The sequence below is a fragment of the Schistosoma haematobium genome, chromosome 4 (genome assembly GCF_000699445.3).
Source record: "Schistosoma haematobium chromosome 4, whole genome shotgun sequence".
Classification (NCBI taxonomy): Eukaryota; Metazoa; Platyhelminthes; class Trematoda; order Strigeidida; family Schistosomatidae; genus Schistosoma; species Schistosoma haematobium.
Window position 1 is genome coordinate 25,671,463 of NC_067199.1, and position 19,217 is coordinate 25,690,679.

The 19,217-nt window shown below is 31.7% G+C and overlaps 2 protein-coding genes across 5 annotated transcripts in view; both read right to left on the minus strand.

Moving 5' to 3' along the window:
- ELAPOR1 (Endosome/lysosome-associated apoptosis and autophagy regulator 1) overlaps window positions 1-19,217 on the minus strand; it is a 65,912-nt gene that overhangs the window by 13,321 nt on the left and 33,374 nt on the right. For 2 of the 4 annotated variants that reach the window (XM_051216065.1, XM_051216067.1), the window contains 6 exons: window positions 11,268-11,359; window positions 10,336-10,436; window positions 8,243-8,282; window positions 5,896-6,180; window positions 4,174-4,323; window positions 2,425-2,746 (listed from right to left, as the gene is read on the minus strand). In XM_051216065.1, the coding sequence (XP_051066622.1) occupies window positions 2,425-2,746; window positions 4,174-4,323; window positions 5,896-6,180; window positions 8,243-8,282; window positions 10,336-10,436; window positions 11,268-11,359 (990 nt within the window). Of the gene's footprint in view, window positions 1-2,424; window positions 2,747-4,173; window positions 4,324-5,895; window positions 6,181-8,242; window positions 8,283-10,335; window positions 10,437-11,267; window positions 11,360-16,870; window positions 18,638-19,217 lie in introns of those variants that run through there. The other 2 variants (XM_035729849.2, XM_051216066.1) reach the window with 2 other exon arrangements.
- On the minus strand, window positions 9,050-16,796 carry LAMC1_33 (Laminin subunit gamma-1). Its single transcript, XM_051216068.1, has 2 exons — window positions 12,860-16,796; window positions 9,050-9,746 (listed from the first exon to the last, which is right to left on the minus strand). Exon 1 carries the CDS (start codon window positions 15,459-15,461, stop codon window positions 14,871-14,873), a length of 591 nt encoding a protein of 196 aa, XP_051066625.1. The 5' UTR covers window positions 15,462-16,796; the 3' UTR covers window positions 9,050-9,746; window positions 12,860-14,870.

Genomic DNA, 19,217 nt, shown 5'->3' on the forward strand with positions numbered 1-19,217 from the left:
GAAACTATGAAATATTTAAAATTAATAGTATTCTGATTATAGTCCTTTCTCATGACTTCTCATCATGGGTAAAATTAAAAGACAGATATATATATAGTAAAAAAAGGCTAAATCTGTCCTAAAATGGGACCGTAACAAAAACAACACAAATTTATCCTTTTTTTTCTGTTATTTCCTAATTTCTATTGCTTTTACATTAATGTATACTCATAGACAATTAAATATTTGTCAGTCATGTTAATTAACTTGATAAAAAACAAACTAAAACCAATCAATCAACAAAAATGAACACTAATGATATGAGGCAATCTTGATTGATTGATTGATTGATTTATTAGAAATATATAATTAGTGTTTTGTTTACTCCATAAGTCGGATATTTTAATGGTCACTAATAATTTAAAATTTATAATAATAGTAAAATGAGTTATTTAGGTAGATACATGCTGTTTGTATGCATATACTTTATATAAGTAGATTTTAAACCCCTCTTTATAATTCAAAGAGATTTTTTTTTTAAAAAAAAGGGACCATAAATCATCACTCATTCGTCTTATATTTAATCAATTTTTCTTTTTGATTTTATAGCTCATTTTTTGATCTACTCACACTATTTACATATTTATTCAGTTACATTATTTTAACAATTTCATGTTTTAATTTCACCTTAATGTTAATCAGATCAAGGATTAAAGACAAAAAGAAAAAGAGTCAATGGATTAAATGACACTATTTAAAATTGTACATTGAATGGTTTATTTTCTATCTTTGTATTTGTGTATCCATATTAAATATACAAAATAGTTCCTTTCTTTTAAACTATTCAAACTGATAAAAATGAAATCGAGAAAGATATATATATATATATATATATATATATATATGTTAATGTTAAGATTTAAAACTGTATTGTTTAAATGTATTGCATTTCTTTTAATGCTTTTTATCTTTAAATTATAAATAAAATAGATTTTAATTTTATGCAGAATATAAAGAAACCAATATTATCTCATAAGAAGAGAAAGAGAGAAAGACATAGAGACAGAGGTTAATTTAAATTCAAAATAAATCGAATTCTTACTTTAAATTGAGAAAAGAAAATGTGACTTTAATAGATGATGGTATAAACATAGATTTCAGTTAATTTAAGATACATTTCAATGGTTAAGATCATGAGTTAGTTGAAGCTAGACCACCATGGAAAACCTGGAAGCACTGGACAGCCGTTTCGTCCTATTATGGGACTCCTCAACAGTGCGCATCTCCCCTTGCGAGATTCGAACACAGGATCTACTAGTTTCGCGCGCGAGCAATTAACCACTACACCACTGAGCTGGCATCCAATGGTGTTAATGTCTAATTTCAACTAATCCACGAAATTGAGCGACACATCTATCATTGTCTTTAGTGGGTTACTATCTCACAACAGACCTAGTTGAACTCCACTGGTCACTACTTCTCACTAGAACTCCAAGATATACCTCTTGAAGCCAGTCACTAGTGAGCATATGTTGATTAATATCAGATGGGTTTCGCGGGTATTATAGTAATTTCAATGGTTAAGATCATGAGTCAGTTGAAGCTAGACCACCATGGGAAACCAGTAGGTCCTGGGTTCGAGTCTCGCGGGGGCGAGGTCGTTGATGCGTACTGCTGAGAAGTCCCACAATAGGGCGAAACGGCCGTCCAGTGCTTCCAGGTTTTCCATGGTGGTCTAGCTTCAATTGACTCATGATCTTAACCATTGAAATTATTATAATATCCATAAAACCCATCTGATATTAAATTTAAGATATAGTTTAAATTCATCCTTTCTATTGTAAATAACAACGAATCTTTAACTTTATATTATGACTAAAACGTTTAATAGATTCTAGTTAAAAGTGGATTTGTATATTGATGAAACTACTAGGTATTAATAGTCTTAGATTTTTTTTAGATACACATTAACTAGAGTATTCATGTTAACTGATACCGGTTATTGCATGATTTACGATGTAACAATTGTAACATCTATAATAAGATTTAATAAAGATGCAACGATTAAATTTATTGTAATAAAGAAAAACCTTTTCTATTTTTGGTGCATTAATTTCTACCCATTAAAACCTTGAAAGATAAATTTAATGTGAAGATGATTTCCATCGTAAACTAATGTCAGCTGCAGAATTACCGAAAATCAGGAAGGTTGTTTTATCTGAATTGGAGGGAAAGGATTGGCTTAACAACAATACAAATATATATGACCTTACATAAGATCAAACCTCGTAGTTTTAGGCTGTAAGGTAATTTAATAAACATTTTAAACCAGGACAATTAATTGTCTTGCACCTTTGATTTTTAAATTGTTCGCCAGTTTATGTTGAAAAATAACTTTGAATTGCGTCAAAATCTTATATATATATACCCTAAAAATAATCTCACTTTGTAGATAATCGGTGGGAGATTCACTTTAGGCAATCCCTTAAATCCCATTTGTGTGAAATGATCATTTTTCAAAAATTCATTTGGTTCTAATACAATTCCAGTTGAATCAGCATAACTTGGAGGTGATTTAATTCGTGTTTTATTATAATTATCATTATTATTATTATTATTATTATTATTACTGTTATTATTACTATTCATTGTAGTGTAATATACACTTCCTCCTTTATCCATATCGCCGTCACCTTCTATTGCACAACTAGTTACTTGATTTTTCCCCGATGTACTTTGAACAAGTTTCATGTATTTATATTCTAGTCTAACAAAAGAAGTTAACACAAAATTGTATTAAAACAGAGCATATTTTTTGTTTAAATATTAATAAAAATAGCATCCCCCTCATAATTTACGAACTATATCAGCAATTATAGATAACAGAAATAATTAGTAAGCAGGTAAACTGTATATAATCGTTGAATAGCATGTGACAGTTAATAATACGACTAAACATATTTATAGTTAACAAATAAATTGTATCATTGAATTTTGATTGGGCTAACGAGTCACAAGAGTAACTAACACATGATTCGTCGCTCTCCTTCAGTTTATAGATGCCTCTTGTTAACAACTTTCAAACTCCCTAAATAACTTCCAACCGATTATTTATAATCGTTTAATATAGAAAATAAATTTCAATACGATGTCAAATCATTTTGATTAGTTGACAAGATATCAATTTATTTATAACACACACACACACCAAAACATGAAAAGAATGCAACACAAAATTTTAATTTTGATTTTGCTAAATAATTTGAAAGAAGAATTTCGAATAGGCAGATTCATTTTACTGTTACGAAGAATTTGACAAGAAACTAAGACAGGTTCTTTCATGGGTAACAAAGATGGTGGCTAGTAGTGAAATCCACGACGCACGTTTCGTTCTAGTTGGAACTCGTCAGACGGACGGACTTGCATACAAATAGCAGACTTGTCAATTGTAGTCTTAAACACCAATGCGATGATTCAAGCACACAATAAAAAAATGAATTAGGTTCTCTTATGATTTTTGTCTTGAGACATGTATGATAAGTTCTGAAGCCAGTAAGTTGTATGATCTCTAAGATTTCGAAAAGATTCCAGTCCTGTACAGAGATAGGCGTTATATAATATAGTGACCACCTGTCTGGTTTTCTACCCAGTTCCAGTATGAATGAATAATGTTCAACGTTGAAGCCCCTGCGACGAACATCACAAAACATATCCAGGTCACTAAAACCATTGTTTTAAGATAATAGTGCTAACGGCATGATAGTTACCTCGAACATACTGTACCTGACCAAGATACTACCTACGCTGTATCGCCACCGGATGTAATCTTTAAAAAATGATATTAATCGTACACTGGGCAACAGTAAACCTCTAGAAACAGTCTATATATGAATTATGTCAGTGGCTTTCTTATGTAGGTATGCAGAACCGACGTGTCATAATACCCGTATGGACATTTGTTTCTAACTAGTAAATCAGATTTAGAAGTGTTATATTTAAGGTTTATCAACTTCATTCTCACCCTATGTAAAGTGTGTGTTTGACTTAGGAAAGAGTCGTAAACATCAACTAAAGAGATTCAGTATGTCATACTTTTTTTAATGGGTTTTCAACTAAGAATAGTCCATCATAAACATGAGCTTAAATGTGAATAATATGCGTACACGTATGGCCATTCAAATACATACAACTTACTTCTTATTTCGACGATGACACATGAAGATTATTATTCCTAAAATAATTAGAATTATTACAGTCAATAGAACAGCGGCTGTTTGAGTTTTGGACAAAAGTGGACAACTTTCAATGAGGGTGAGATTTCTGTTCTGTGGAACACGACATTCCCTTTTATGAAATAAAACGAAAGAATGAAAGATTAGTTTTTCCTGACAGGTTAAATGTAATCCTCTTTATATACTTAACGGTGTTATAAAATAGAAAACAAGTACTGTTCATTATTTTGTAATAAACTATACATCAAAAATCACTTTCTTTGTGAATAATTCAGCAGATAGAAAGGCCACCATTTATCTTAATCATTTAAACTTTTAACTAGTAAGGTTAGCAAGTCAGGTATAGTTAATGACTGAAACATTGTACGTTAGATAATGATTTTAGTTGGCTCATGAAACTGATGAATATTATAACCTCGTGTGTTCTGAATTCCACTGCTTACTGCATACCGAATACACAAGATAAGATTATGTCGGGACAACCTATTCGGGATTCTCATTTGGCAACAGTGGTTGATGAATTACATTCTTAACTATCAACATCCAGAAATTACAAAATTTTTACTTATTATTTCATATCTGTTTAACAAATTAGTGGCTATCCGGAAGCATTGGTTGAGTGGATAACGTCATTGACGTTCTAAGTCAACTTGAACCAACTAGGTCTCGAATAGGATAATAACTCGCCGATAAAATCCAATGACACTTAACAGTAACTGTTTCTTTTTTTTAATTTTAAAAAAATCATCACATTTCCAACTAAATTTGTATATCAGATATAATTTGGAAGTCATAGGTTAATGGTTGTTTATAAATCTCAATGAAAAGTGGTTGGGTAAAACCAAAGACATATTTAACTAGCGACAAAAAGTAAATCATCTCAAGTGTTCTAATACTACACAACTACTCATTCTACCTATTTTTCCTGAGGCAATAATACTAAATTTAGCAATGAAGTATGCTTCAGACAATATTTAAATGAGTATTTATATTTAACGCATTAAATATATGTACCTGATGTACACACTACACACGGATATAGAAATTTATGATTAAATAATCAAAATGATTATTTATAATTGAAAATGACTTAATTAGATATCTACACTTTGAACTATTGATGGTACGGTCACATGAATGGTACAATCCTGTTGGATGTATCATTTTTCCGTCCAACGAATTAGCTCAAGCAATCTAGAAAATATAATATATTATCTAAATAACATTCTTTTCAGTCTCAGGCCAGTTAGTTTGTTTTGATACCCTTGATGGCAGTCATTTTTGTTGTAAATCTATGTTGTTTAAAGCAGTACGTTGTCATACATACCAACTTGATTAAAAATCTATCTAACGTCTATGTGAAATAACTCAATTGGCAATTCACTAAGTTGTTAACATATACTTAGTTATTATCTAACTGTAATAAAAACGACTTCTTCTACTCTACTAATCCATATTTCCTTCTCTTTGAATTGTATCTTTAATGTCTAATTTTAACATTTATACTCTTACTATCACTAATACTCTAGAATTCGCTATGATAATTTCTTGTTCATGTGCTAATGGAGCGTAATAACTTGAACCAATGTACAAATGAATTAGGTTCTACGTTGTATATAACTGATTAACTGACTGAATGGCAAAAACAGTATTTTTATAATTCTCATATTTTAATTAAACTTACCATGGAGCACGAAGATGAACCTGTCTACGACCATAACTACACTCACTAAGAATTTTTTCATAATCATTTTCTTGACACATACGACAAGCATACATTGAAGACCATAGAAACTGATAAGTACATCCATCACAAGTACCATCTGGACACAATGGTGGTAATTCAATTTTACCAGTTATATATTCACTGAAATCTTTTACTTGATACATGAATGTTTCAAAATTTTGAGTAAATACACATCGTAATGTAATGACTGTAGTTCGTCCATGAGGACAATTGGAACTATGACTTAGAGCAAATAAAAAGGATTTGTTTTAAAAAATTTCGTTACCTGATAATTCTATTTGTTATTTTTTTGTTTTGTTTTGTAAATAATTAATTTCAACTAAGTATAGAATATATACACAGTATATACATATATGCATTGGTTTGTTATCAGCGGAATTCTATTACCTGGATACATATTTTTAGTAATCTAATAGGAATAGCATAGTATGTTGTACAGTTGAATTAAATTAAATCATAGAACAGCACTACTCTTTATCATTATTGTTATATTCTGACAATTAAAAATTCATAAGTAATTAGTTTTAGAGGAGAAAAATGCTGATTGCGACATATAAACAGTGAAATAAAAGCACGTCTATCTAAGTAGTCACAAATAGGACAAAATGTACATTATTGATTTTGCTGTTAGTTATCACTAAGAAATGAATGTTTATTTCAAGATTTTTGGTATGGATATAAGTGATTGGCTTTAGCCAGAGAGTTAAAATAATTACCAGAAATTTGATAGTGGACACGTTTTGTACGATAAGAAAAATAACATGTTGTTGTGATGCCCATCATTTGTTTAAACAAACCCCTATTATTCACTCTTTAATGAGTAATATATAGTATCCAAAGGAAATGACTGGAAAAATATCGTTATTGGCAACTGTTTAACACTTTGTACACACTTTATTCAGTTTCTATTCAAAGATATATTCAACGCAATGTTGTCTGGGAATTATTTCGATGCTTAAAAATGCATTTTAACATAAAATAACATTTCAACCGAAGGACAGTTAATAACCTTGAAACATTATAAAGTTGAAACTCTTCCAGACATTATAATCAAAGATGGTTGGTGACTAGTAGTGAAAGCCAGGACGCATCTCGTCTTTTTTGGAAAGCTTCAGCTCGATTGACTTGCATTCCACAGTTGATGTTCTCTCCGAAACTCGAACCCAGTAACATTCGCTTCAAACACCATCACGTCATCCACTTAGCTACTAAGTCCTGATGGCCACTAACTTGTGTAATGAGGTGAAGTTTAAATTCATGTTTGTATTGTTTGTTTAAATCTTCTCATTGGTGTTTAAGACTGCAATTGACAAGTCTGTTATTTGTATCCATGTCCATCCATCTAACAAGTTCCAAATAAAATGAAACGTGTGTCGTGGATTTCACTACTATCCACCATCTATCTCCGCTTATAAGGTTACCTAACTTTATTTTCATAGTAAAAACAAACGTGTTTTTTATCGTAATGGTGAGTAGGTGGATGAGATAGAAAAACTCTGTCCACTCTTCATTATTCCTCATATTCTTTTAGCCAAATAAATAAAAATTTTATTGACTCACATAAAACTGAAATTTAAAAGCTAAATTTTTATTTGACAAATAATTGCTTAATTCAGATTTACAATGTTAGTAGATGGTAACAAAGAAACAAATTAATAATTTATAGATGAGTTATGTCTCTTAGGTAAGTTAGTTAAATTATTGATTTTGCAAATTCTATACGTACATTCGATTATTGATTCACATTAAGTTTCATTTCATTCATTCAAATTAATTTATTGACTAAAACATTTAAAATAATGTATAATTTGTACTTCTGGATATGATTTAATTAGTGACTCATGAATAATTCAATCCACTTCTACAGTCCTCTTTTCTTTCTTGTATTGGGATAGCAGTCTCTTACCGTTGTATTAACTAGCAAATGCTAATTATTAAGCAATCAAAGTAAACATTGTACCATTAGTAGTAATCAACATTTAATTCAAGTCATAACATTGATATATCAATTTCATTTTGATTCGTTTCAGTAGTTAATGAAGCCTTTGAATTAAATACTTGTTAATTAGTAAAATTAAACTCATTCTTATTCGGTACATTAAAAGATAATAATGCTCTAACTGGAATTACAAAACAACGGATCATAGATCTTGATCATTAAATAAAACATATCACAGTGTTATTCTTATGTAACATTCAGGTTTTTTTTTATAAGGAGAGAAAGAATTGAAATAGTTCAATATTTAAGAAATTTAAATAAAATCCAACTTTCTTTTAAACTTACTCATCAGAAGCAAATATATAATGTAAATCGTTACCGAATTCTATAAGAAGGTAAATGGAAAATAAAACAAAAGACATTGGATAAACCATGTTTTATCGAAAGAAAAGAAATATGACAATTTAAAAGAAGAAGAAGAAAAAGAAGAAGAAACTGAAGCAATTCCATCAAGTTGATTAAAACAAAATGAATACAAAAACAAAACCCCATTTAAATAGTCAATGAAATTCACAATAAATGATGAATATATTTTCAGGAAGAAATAATAATAAAAAAAAGAAGAAAAAAAGTTACCTTATAAAATATGCATATGTGATTTAAATTGTCTGTAGGAATTCACTCTTGAGAATTAATTATGTACATAAATAACTAGTCTGTTGATTGTACTTTTACTTGTCTAAATATTACCTATGAGATCATTTAGTATTGTTCTTTTTTTCAGTGTATGAGTGTATGTATATGTATACATATATATGTGATAGAGTAGACAGGTATTGAATGAATTTTTCATTCTATGACAGTGATTAAAGTGGGTAAAACAGACAAGTTATCCGGTTAATGAACATGTTGATTAGTTACAATGTAATATGTAGTAATAACATTTAGATATTTAATGGACATTAAATTAGTAATTAAATGAATAATTTAAAATCTTAGATATATCTAACATTCATCATTTTATATTCTGATCTCAATAATTTAATAGGGAGTACAGACTAGACAAGCATGAGATTGATCACCACCCAGTGATCAATCAATTGTGATTACATCTCAGTCCTACAGGAGGTTAGTCACGGTTCGGATAGCTCAGTGGTAACGTCTCTGACTGTGAAGCTGGGTGACACGAGATCGAATCCGTCAGGGAGCACCAGTTCCCTCAAGATTACAGGTACACCTTGCTGACGAGTGCCAAGTAGCACGAAACCCGGGACAGGGTTTCCTGCTGACTACCTCCAACCACCATCTAATCTCAATACATAGTGCCCGCAGTGTCGAGTCACCTAGACTGGTGGCCACATTGCAACATGATCGATAGCATTCGATCTGCACTATTAAGGACTAGACAAGCATGAGATTGATCACCACCCAGTGATCAATCAATTGTGAATAGGGAGTACAGGTTATATGATTCTGAAGTGTATAAAAATAATGTACAGTGATGTTGAGTGCTGTTAATGGTACGAGGTCGGTTACCATTTCCCGGTCACCCACACCAAAGAAGGGTTCATCTAGAGGCAAATGAAAGGGAAATTAGGTTAGGGATGGTCTTAGTGACTTGAGAGTGTATCCACAGTGCCCAAGTGATAACTGCTTAAGGTCGGTCACACATGACCTTCTCGTGAGTATTTTCCGTGTTAGCTCCATATTTGTTGCGTCCTTAACACCGGAGACGGATATGCGTGAGATAAGGTGAGGTGTGCATTTTTAGAGTCGACCTTTTCTAACCCCACCACCAACATCGCTGTAATGCTGGTTGTCTGGATGAAACGCCTAACTACTGTCACACCTCTATACAGTAAGCAGTAAGACTTCACCCTCGGATCTTGGATTTGCTGCTATTAGTCTTACAGCTCACCAAACGACCTGTGTGTCATGGTAGGACCTTAAGGAACGATTGTTCAAGCCAGTTTAGCTCGATTGGTTCATTACGATATGCATGCCCGACCACCACGTGATGATTAGTGATACTGATATATAATGGTTTACACCATAATAGTATATGAACCGGGATTCAAAGTACAAACCAGATATTCATACTGTTTTATACTTAAAACGTGAATACAGAAGCTAACATTAATTAATATGACTAACAAGCGTTTTAAAGAATGACACGAACAACATCTATTTTAATAGATTTATCAGTTCTGGAAAGTTTTGGGAATGATTTTAATTTTGATAAGAAGTTCTCTGTATAACCAATCAGATTTTAAAACAACCTGAAGAAATACAGTTAAAATTCAGTAAAATTTATGAATAGTATTAATTGGATACAGTTACGACATGCATTAGCACTTTCGTTTACATTTCATAATAAGTTCTGCATACAAATCTGATCATTTTATTATTACTCAGTTTAAAAGGGTAAATACACTTACTGTCTTCCATCCAGCCTGCCTTTGTCAAATTTTTGTTTACTTCTTGCCAAAAGTCTAGTGTCACATTACTGGGCACCATACGAATAAGGCGATCAGCTAGTCTAAAATTACCATAATAACGAAATGATTACTAATTTTAAGATAGGACAGTAAAATAAGCCATCGTCATAAAATATTGTTTGGATGTATGAATAAAACAATGCATCTAACAATTATATGAATAATCATGACTCCGATAAACGTATCACTAACCGTTCCAATGTCCATCGGCTAAAATATTTCCATTAGTTAGAACAATAATTTGGTGCTCTTAGCTGACCTTTCTTAAAATTTCAACAACGAAAGAGTTTATTTAAAACAGTAGAAAGCATAATTAATTCCCAACATAGTTTTTTTAAAATCTACCATCAAGTAGCTTTTAACTGCACACAAAATCCGCCAAATTCATTTCACTGTTGCAAATTGACTCGTATAATAACTTGGTCATCAAAAAATTTTCTCAGGATCAACATTAACTAACAAATACTTATCAACTGCAGTCCTGTATACTAACAACGAGGAATTGGACATATTTACTAATACATTCATAACTACTAAACTAATTAGTGGCTATCTAGAACTACTGTATGAATGAGCGAAAAATTGGACGCACTGAATCCAAAACTGAATGTGAACATCAACACTATGATATAGGTACATTTAGTTAATTAGCTCCAAGTAGGATGAAGTGCTCATTCTGTATTCCACCGCTAGTCGTATACCGAATATAAAAATATCATCGATTTTGTTAAATTTAAAGCTGAAAGAAATCTAAGGGAAATTTTCATAAAAATATATGCAATTCTGAAAATTTGACTCATGCAGAAATTTATTAAATTATCAGGTCACCAATCATTATAGATAAAAACAATATTTAGTCACTAATTACATACCTTGTTGGTTTTGAGTATGTTTTTGTACGCCTTTGATCGGAAGCCTCAAACCTCGTATGTCGACAAATTGAAGCATTCACGGTATGTTGATCCTTTGATAGAAATAAAGAGAATACAATGTTGAATTTACACCAGTAAAACTGAGGAAAATTCTTATTATACTAATAAAATGACAAACTAAAGTCATTTCATTCTTTACTACTTACAAGTAATAAGACAATTAATGTAAAAGTTTACAACTGATAATATCTTTATCACCTACTATGAAAAATACCTACTCGAGATAATCAATCAATACATCATATCTGCACGATATTTATTGTAGAAAATCAGTATGTTAAGTATTGAATTCAGCAAAACATAATAATATTGAGTATAGTAGTATTGTTTTAGGTATGTATAACAAGTCCCTAAGTTCGGTTAACTGACAACTTGTTTCTTTGTTGCAACATATCCCTGCTTATTTTATCTTTTCAGAGATATTACTTCTGAGTGGTAGCGTAGTTACATATTCGAACACCCTTTTTTCTTCAATGATTCATTCGTTACATGAATACTTTTTAAAGTAAACTCCACATATCAACTTAGCCTGTTAATAGTTCGTTTATTTATTAGCATTTAGTATAGTGCAGTTTTTAGTGTACAACTCATTGATAAAATCTCAAACAATAGGACTTGAGTGGCTAGCATGTAATTAGGATTCGGTGTATAGAACTATCTAAGTAATTGCTGTTATTGAGATTATCTAATGTTTTAGACAGGCTAAAAACCAATTCTCTCATATATCGAGTTCAATGTCTCACAGCCTAAAACACTAAAACACTCATTCCAATACAGATTTCAAAGAACTCAACCTTCTTTTAATAACAGTTCCTGGCAATTTAATTACGATATTAAAGGCTCTATGTCACAGTATTGTTCTTGGAGATTTTAGATCAAAGAATAGGAATTAAACAATAATGTGGAAGATTTGTAGCTTAGATGGACAATTTTGGTGAAGTTTTGTTCTCTGAGCTGAACGATTTAATCGTAAAGCCTTCATTCTTCGTACGAAACAACATTACCAGGACAAGATTCAAGAATAGGTTCGGCAAAACAAACTGTCGGTTGTATGTACTTTTCCTCAGACAACGAAACTTCAAAATTAAATGGTAATTATATATATGTTGTCTTGATTACAAACTTATTGTAGAGTTTGCTATTCAATATAAATAGTCAATTGAATTTCAACTTATCACTTAATTTTCTTGGGTGCTGTCAAAAATAAGAGGGCGATCACCACTTCCCGGCCACCCACACCAAAGAAGGGTTCATCTAGAGGCAAATGAAAGGGAAATTAGGTTAGGGATGGTCTTAGTGACTTGAGAGTGTATCCACAGTGCCCAAGTGATAACTGCTTAAGGTCGGTCACACATGACCTTCTCGTGAGTATTTTCCGTGTTAGCTCCATATTTGTTGCGTCCTTAACACCGGAGACGGATATGCGTGAGATAAGGTGAGGTGTGCATTTTTAGAGTCGACCTTTTCTAACCCCACCACCAACATCGCTGTAATGCTGGTTGTCTGGATGAAACGCCTAACTACTGTCACACCTCTATACAGTAAGCAGTAAGACTTCACCCTCGGATCTTGGATTTGCTGCTATTAGTCTTACAGCTCACCAAACGACCTGTGTGTCATGGTAGGACCTTAAGGAACGATTGTTCAAGCCAGTTTAGCTCGATTGGTTCATTACGATATGCATGCCCGACCACCACGTCAAGGTAGCATTGAAGTAACTGCTTTTATGAATTCGGTGTTAACCTTCTTGTGTTAATGATATGTGGCTACTTGGGCCGGCGCATATACGTGCCTACTTTCTAGCTGACTGACTGACTGACACTTAAATTGGTAATTATAAAGGATTTATCAAATGAAAACTATTGTGTTCAGACCGTATAATTCATTTTTACAAATAATTGGTTCTTAAATTAAAATCATAAAACTATTCTCTCTTTTTTAATCTTCTAACCTAAAATAATAATAATAACAAATAAATACAAAATCACATTGAAGAACTTTTGTTCTATTGATCAGTATGATATTCTTATGTGCTCATTATTAATTCATCAGCTTATATTTTTAAAAATAGTCAGTTTCTTCGTTGACTATCACAATACTCATTCGATATTCAAACTTATACTTGAAGGTCTTCTGATTTAATGAAAACCGTTTGTCTACCAGAGTCAGGTGTAAGTTTTAATGATATCATGACAAGTGGAGTCAATCAAATTGATTTTAAAACATTTAGTTGCAATGACGTTACATAAGGATTCTGCAACATAAAAGCATTCAAAAAAATCGTTTTTCGCAAGAGGCTTCATCAGTGAATTAGTATCTTCTGTCCCTTTTTCATGAACTAAACAACTGTTAAGGTATAAGGTTGCAAACGCTCTAACAATATTTCACACCTAATTTTCAGATATTTTCGTGCTACTCAAAATTATTAAGTAGTAAAATTAGTTTATCAAATATTTTCAATATCATGAACCGACCTAAAAAAAATCATTAAAACCGAAGAAGCATTAAACTTTTGTTCCGTACTATTATGAGACGCTTTCATGATCCTACCAATCTCAAGCTCAAGACCTTCGATCCCAATAAATACTTTCATAGCAAGTGAAACAATGACTTCCGTCCTTGAAATAACTTATTTAAAATAATAAGTCCAAAGTTTCATTTCGCATAGAGATGTCTACAATTATCTAACTAACTTGATGTATTTAATAGTTCATTTTTAAAAGTTGAAGCCCGATCTCGTTAAGCAATAAATGTGATGCCATTGTCGAGTTTTTTATATGTATATTTATACAATAGAACATATAACTGTGAATTACGGAATAGCAAACAAACGTAAAAATAAATTTTAAAAATAACGATTCCTGATTACGGGACCTCCCAAATTTATTGAACAGTGTACACACCCAAAATATTCTAATATATATATATAAACATTTAAAAAATTAAACTGATAGAAAAATGGAATGCACGTTGAACCTAAAGTGTAACAAGAAAATAATTAAATCCTTGTTAACATTGAGTCCAAATACGGAAACCATTAGTTTAACGCCATATTCAGGACCACACAAACATCCCATAGATACCTCTTCCCCTCCCTCTTTCCCTCCCCCGATTTATAATATTATAACTTAAAGTCGTATAAAAACAAGGCGGGACTTTTGATTGTTTATCTGATATTTTTTCAATCGAGACATTGATTCACGACTCAGCGTTAACCTCGTATAAACACATCTGTTTTACAAGGTTATCTGTTATGGTCTGTATAGATAGATTCCAATCTCTAGAGAGGCATGTATCATAACAATGCTGCACTAGTGATATCCAGAAAAAATATATGTTATATCCTAATGAAGAATAAATGAATGGTAACTGCTAAGAATTGTTTATGGATTATTATTACGTACATTCTTATTGGATAATTAAGTCACTAGATTATATGCATTTTCATATTCCTTTTATCATAAGCTTTCAAATGACTTATTAACTATTATACGATTTAACATGCTTAGTTATTCTCGTTCTATTAGTTTCAGCCTCCCACACTCACAGCCACTTTTGACTTGATCTTGTATAATTGTTATTTTCTGTTTTATGGTGTGGTGCTGTCTGATTTGCTTGTATATAAACTGCGTATATTTGAAATATATGATTTATACAGCGGAAGCTGCGATTGCGTAGATAGCTGTTAATAAACACTTGTATCTTCTGGATGATGGCTTTCGTAGTTCTCCAGGTTTCCGCCTCGTACAGTAGAACTGTCTTGACATTTGTATTGAAAATCCTGACCTTGGTGTTGGTTGGCAGTTGCTTTGAGTTCCAGATGTTCTTCAGTTGTAAATATGCTCCTCTTGGTTTGCCGATCTGCGCCTTCACATCTGCATCAGATCCACCCTGTTCATCAATGATGCTGCCCAGATATGTTAAGGTTTTTACATCTTCCAAATCTTCTCCGTCAATTGTGATTGGATTGGTGCATGCTGTGTTGTATCGGGGAGTCTTGCTTTTCCCTTTGTGTATGTTGAGACCTACTGCTGCTGAGGCTGCTGCCACACTGTTCGTCTTCTCCTGCATCTGTTGTTGCGTTTGGGATAGAAGGGCCAGATCATCTGCGAAGTCTAGATCGTCCAGCTGCATCCCGGCTGTCCACTGTAACCCATGCTTCCCCTCAGGTGGTGACGTCTTTATAATCCAGTCGATCACCAGGAGAAAGAGGACAGGTGAGAGTAAGCAACCTTGCCTGACACCGGTCTTTATCTCGAACGAGCCTGTCAATTGTCCTCTATGCACGATTTTGCAGTTTAATCCATCATAGGAATTCCGTGTGATATTGACTACCCTCTGAGGCACGCCGTAGTGTCAAAGAAGCCTCCATAGTGTTGTCCTGTCCACGCTATCAAATGCTTTGTCGTACTCAATGAAGTTGATGTAGAGTGATGAATTCCATTCATCTGATTGTTCCACAATGATCCATAGTGTTCATTGTGGATGAATACTGACACTAACTCGCTAAAAAAACGCTAATCAGTATGGAGAAATAAGTACCACTAAATAAATCCTCTTAACCTACAAATCATCATCTCATAAAAAAACAGTTCATCTATGTTACGTAAACTGTAATGTGCGATTCACGTTATAACCACATCGAGGAAACTGTTAATAATACATATAACCTCATAATAAACGGTAATTGATAATCGTAACAATATTATGTATCCGCATGTATACACTAATGATAGTTTAAGCAAATTAATTGTATACTAACAGTAACTACACAAAGAACCAGTCTATCTGGTCCAAATAGACCGTAAATAAACTCAAATTACCGTAAATCCTCGTGAATTCACTTAAAGATTATAAATTTATAGAATTGAAATTGTAAGAGTCACGGATTTACGATAAAAAGTTTACTTATTTAAGTATTCAAACCTACATAAGTCAACCTTAAAAGTATACATAAATCAATTTCCATCATCATGCATATCAATGAAGGAACTGTTATAGAGCTAGATTACTCTCAACAATGTCTATACGGTTAACTGACCTCTTTTAAATCGAACCATTTATTTTATAAATATAAATGGGTGGGGAAAAAATCAACATTAAGATCTAGACAATATATTATTGATTATCAATCTAGTGATTGGTCAGTAGATTAAGAAAATACTGTATTCTTCAATCAATTTACCCGTCAATCGAAATATATGTAAAATTCACTAACCCCCCTCCCACCATTCATTATAAACACACTAATACAAACAATTCAATTACCAATTTTTTTTAAAGCGAATACAAATGGTCAGTATAAAATAGAAGTTTAGGCAAAATAAGGTAAGAAAATTAAGAAATAAAACAATAGAGAAAAATAAACACTCTAGAAACTACCATTATAATCATTCAATAATCACCAAATTCAATTATTGATTTTGAATTATATATGAAAAAAATTCTTCATTTGATAAATACATTTTAGAATGTAAAAAAAATGTGTGTTCGAATGTTTGATTATGTGATTTTTCTATTATTAATTTAAACAACTCAAAATGTGCATCAATAAACGTTTTTGTAATAAGTTAAGTTATAAATTCATATGGTGTTGTTTTACACGTATCTTCCTATCGTTACTTAGGACTGCAATCGATCAGTCTTATGTTGGCATATGTGAATCCTGTGAGGATTGCCTCGATATAGCTTTAAGTCACAAGCTTTTTAAGCAAAGATGGCTAGTGGCTAGTAGTGGAATCCAAGACTCGCGTTTCGTCCTTTTTGGGACTTGTCAGCTGGATATACCTGCATCCCAGAGTTGGTGTTCACTGACGAGTCCTAAGTAGGACGAAACGCGCGTCTTGGATTCCAATGCTAGCCACTATTCATCTTTGCTTAATTAAGTTATAGTCTAGAACTTTCAAATGATTGAAAAATTGTTTTTATTTGTTTTATTCTTGTAAAAATGAGCAACATAATGATTTCTTGTTACACCTATAGAAATACCATTAAATGATAAAAGGAAATGGACAGCCAATGACTTTCAGGTTTAAGACTTAACAGGATTGTTAAGCCATTGAGCCCTATGAGGAATTAGACTCTAAACCTTTACAGCTTTCAATGAGCCTTACACTTTTGAACTATTTTGCTTAGTAAAATAAGTTATGTTAGATAATCAGTCCATGATGAGATTATTTGCATACTGGTTTATAATGAATGGATGTAGGTAACGACTAAGGAGGTTGATATCGGCAGTTTAGACTAAGCTATTGTGTAACATCTGCTGTTACTTTACCATAGTTCACTATCATTGTCAGCTCTTCATAAATACTAACATCAAATTCGCATAAATCTACACAAGATGACCACCTAAGTAGGTAATAAGAGAACGTAATAATTTGTGTGTGAAACATAATCCATTTATTAAGTCGAAAGTGTGTTGTTTGTAAAGTCATTCCTATAACTAGGTCAAAATCAATTTGAGAAACTCAATCATATATGAAAACAGTACATCGATTAAAAGTGATTCTCTTTTCTCTTATGACAAAATGGATTGAAAAGCGTCATATGATCGTGCTGAAAGCTATCACTTATGATAACAAAAATCATAGTCAAAGAAATCAAATATTTATCTCTTAGTTAAAATTGACCATGGATCTTCAATGTGGCTCTTCAACTTCAAAAACAAATTAGAACAGTTAAGGCTATCAGGACTCAGTATCTAAGTGAATAACGTGATGGCATTTGAAACGAATATTACTGGGTTGAAGTTCTGGAGGAACATCAATTCTTGGATACAGGTACATCTAGCCAACGAGTCTCAAATAGGACGAAATGCGTGTTATGGATTCCACTACTAGCCAATATCCATCTTTACTAACAATAGTTTTTTAATACTTAGCAGATTTTATCGACTTTACAAATTATATCAGACTGTAATGGAAATTACCTTTAATTTATATCAGATTCAAAAAATCAACTTGTGAAAACAAAATTATATACTGTAGCTTGTAAAATCATTATCTTATTCAATATTTACATAGAATCAGTATTATACAAACTATTGAACTGGAAAGTATTATTGGTGATTTTCATTAATTTAAGATAAACATTGTAAATTTATTTATTCATAGAGTAGTGTAGGTTTTTTTCGAAAATATATTTTCCAATCAGTTGTCACCATGTTAAAAGGTCTTCGAAGATCATAGATACAACATTGTTGATTAGTATCAACCATCATGAAACTTAGGTTCAAAACATTCTATCGATTGTTACCAATTACCAGTTAGCAACAAAACATGACATTATAAGTTCACTTGGGAAATTCCCTACAAAGAAATTAGATTCTTGAACAATAGAAAACTATAGTGTATACGATTATTTGAACAGTTTTGATTATTTCATTATCGCTCTATATATGGATATTTAGATGCTAATTTCATTTGATCTATAATTAGCGATTTCAGATGCCATAGTAACAGTTTATTTATTAACGTTTCCTAAAGTTGCTAACAAAAACACTAGAGTAGAGTACATTACAAAATGAACACCTAACTACAGTCCAATAAACACTAACTGTTAATTTTATATTCAAGAGGCCAAAAGAATAAACAACCTGATTCAAAGATGGAAATAGATGCACATACATTCAATAGAACATTCAAGAATTAACTAGAATTAAATATTGTATGATTCACACATTATATGTATAGATTCAGTTGTCAAAAGTTATCACTAGAATACAGTACTCATATTTTCTGTATAGCTATACAATTTTGTTTAAATTCTTAACGAAAGATTTCATTCAGTTAGTTGTATACTTCTATACTATTAAGTGTGAGATTTAATAATTCGACCGGTTATTTTGTAATATCTAGCTGTTATTTACATAAAGGATACCCGATGCAT

What these genes read in the sequence shown, in the direction of transcription:
- LAMC1_33 (XM_051216068.1), bottom strand. Translation starts at nt 15,461, where the DNA reads ATGCAGCTGGACGATCTAGACTTCGCAGATGATCTGGCCCTTCTATCC.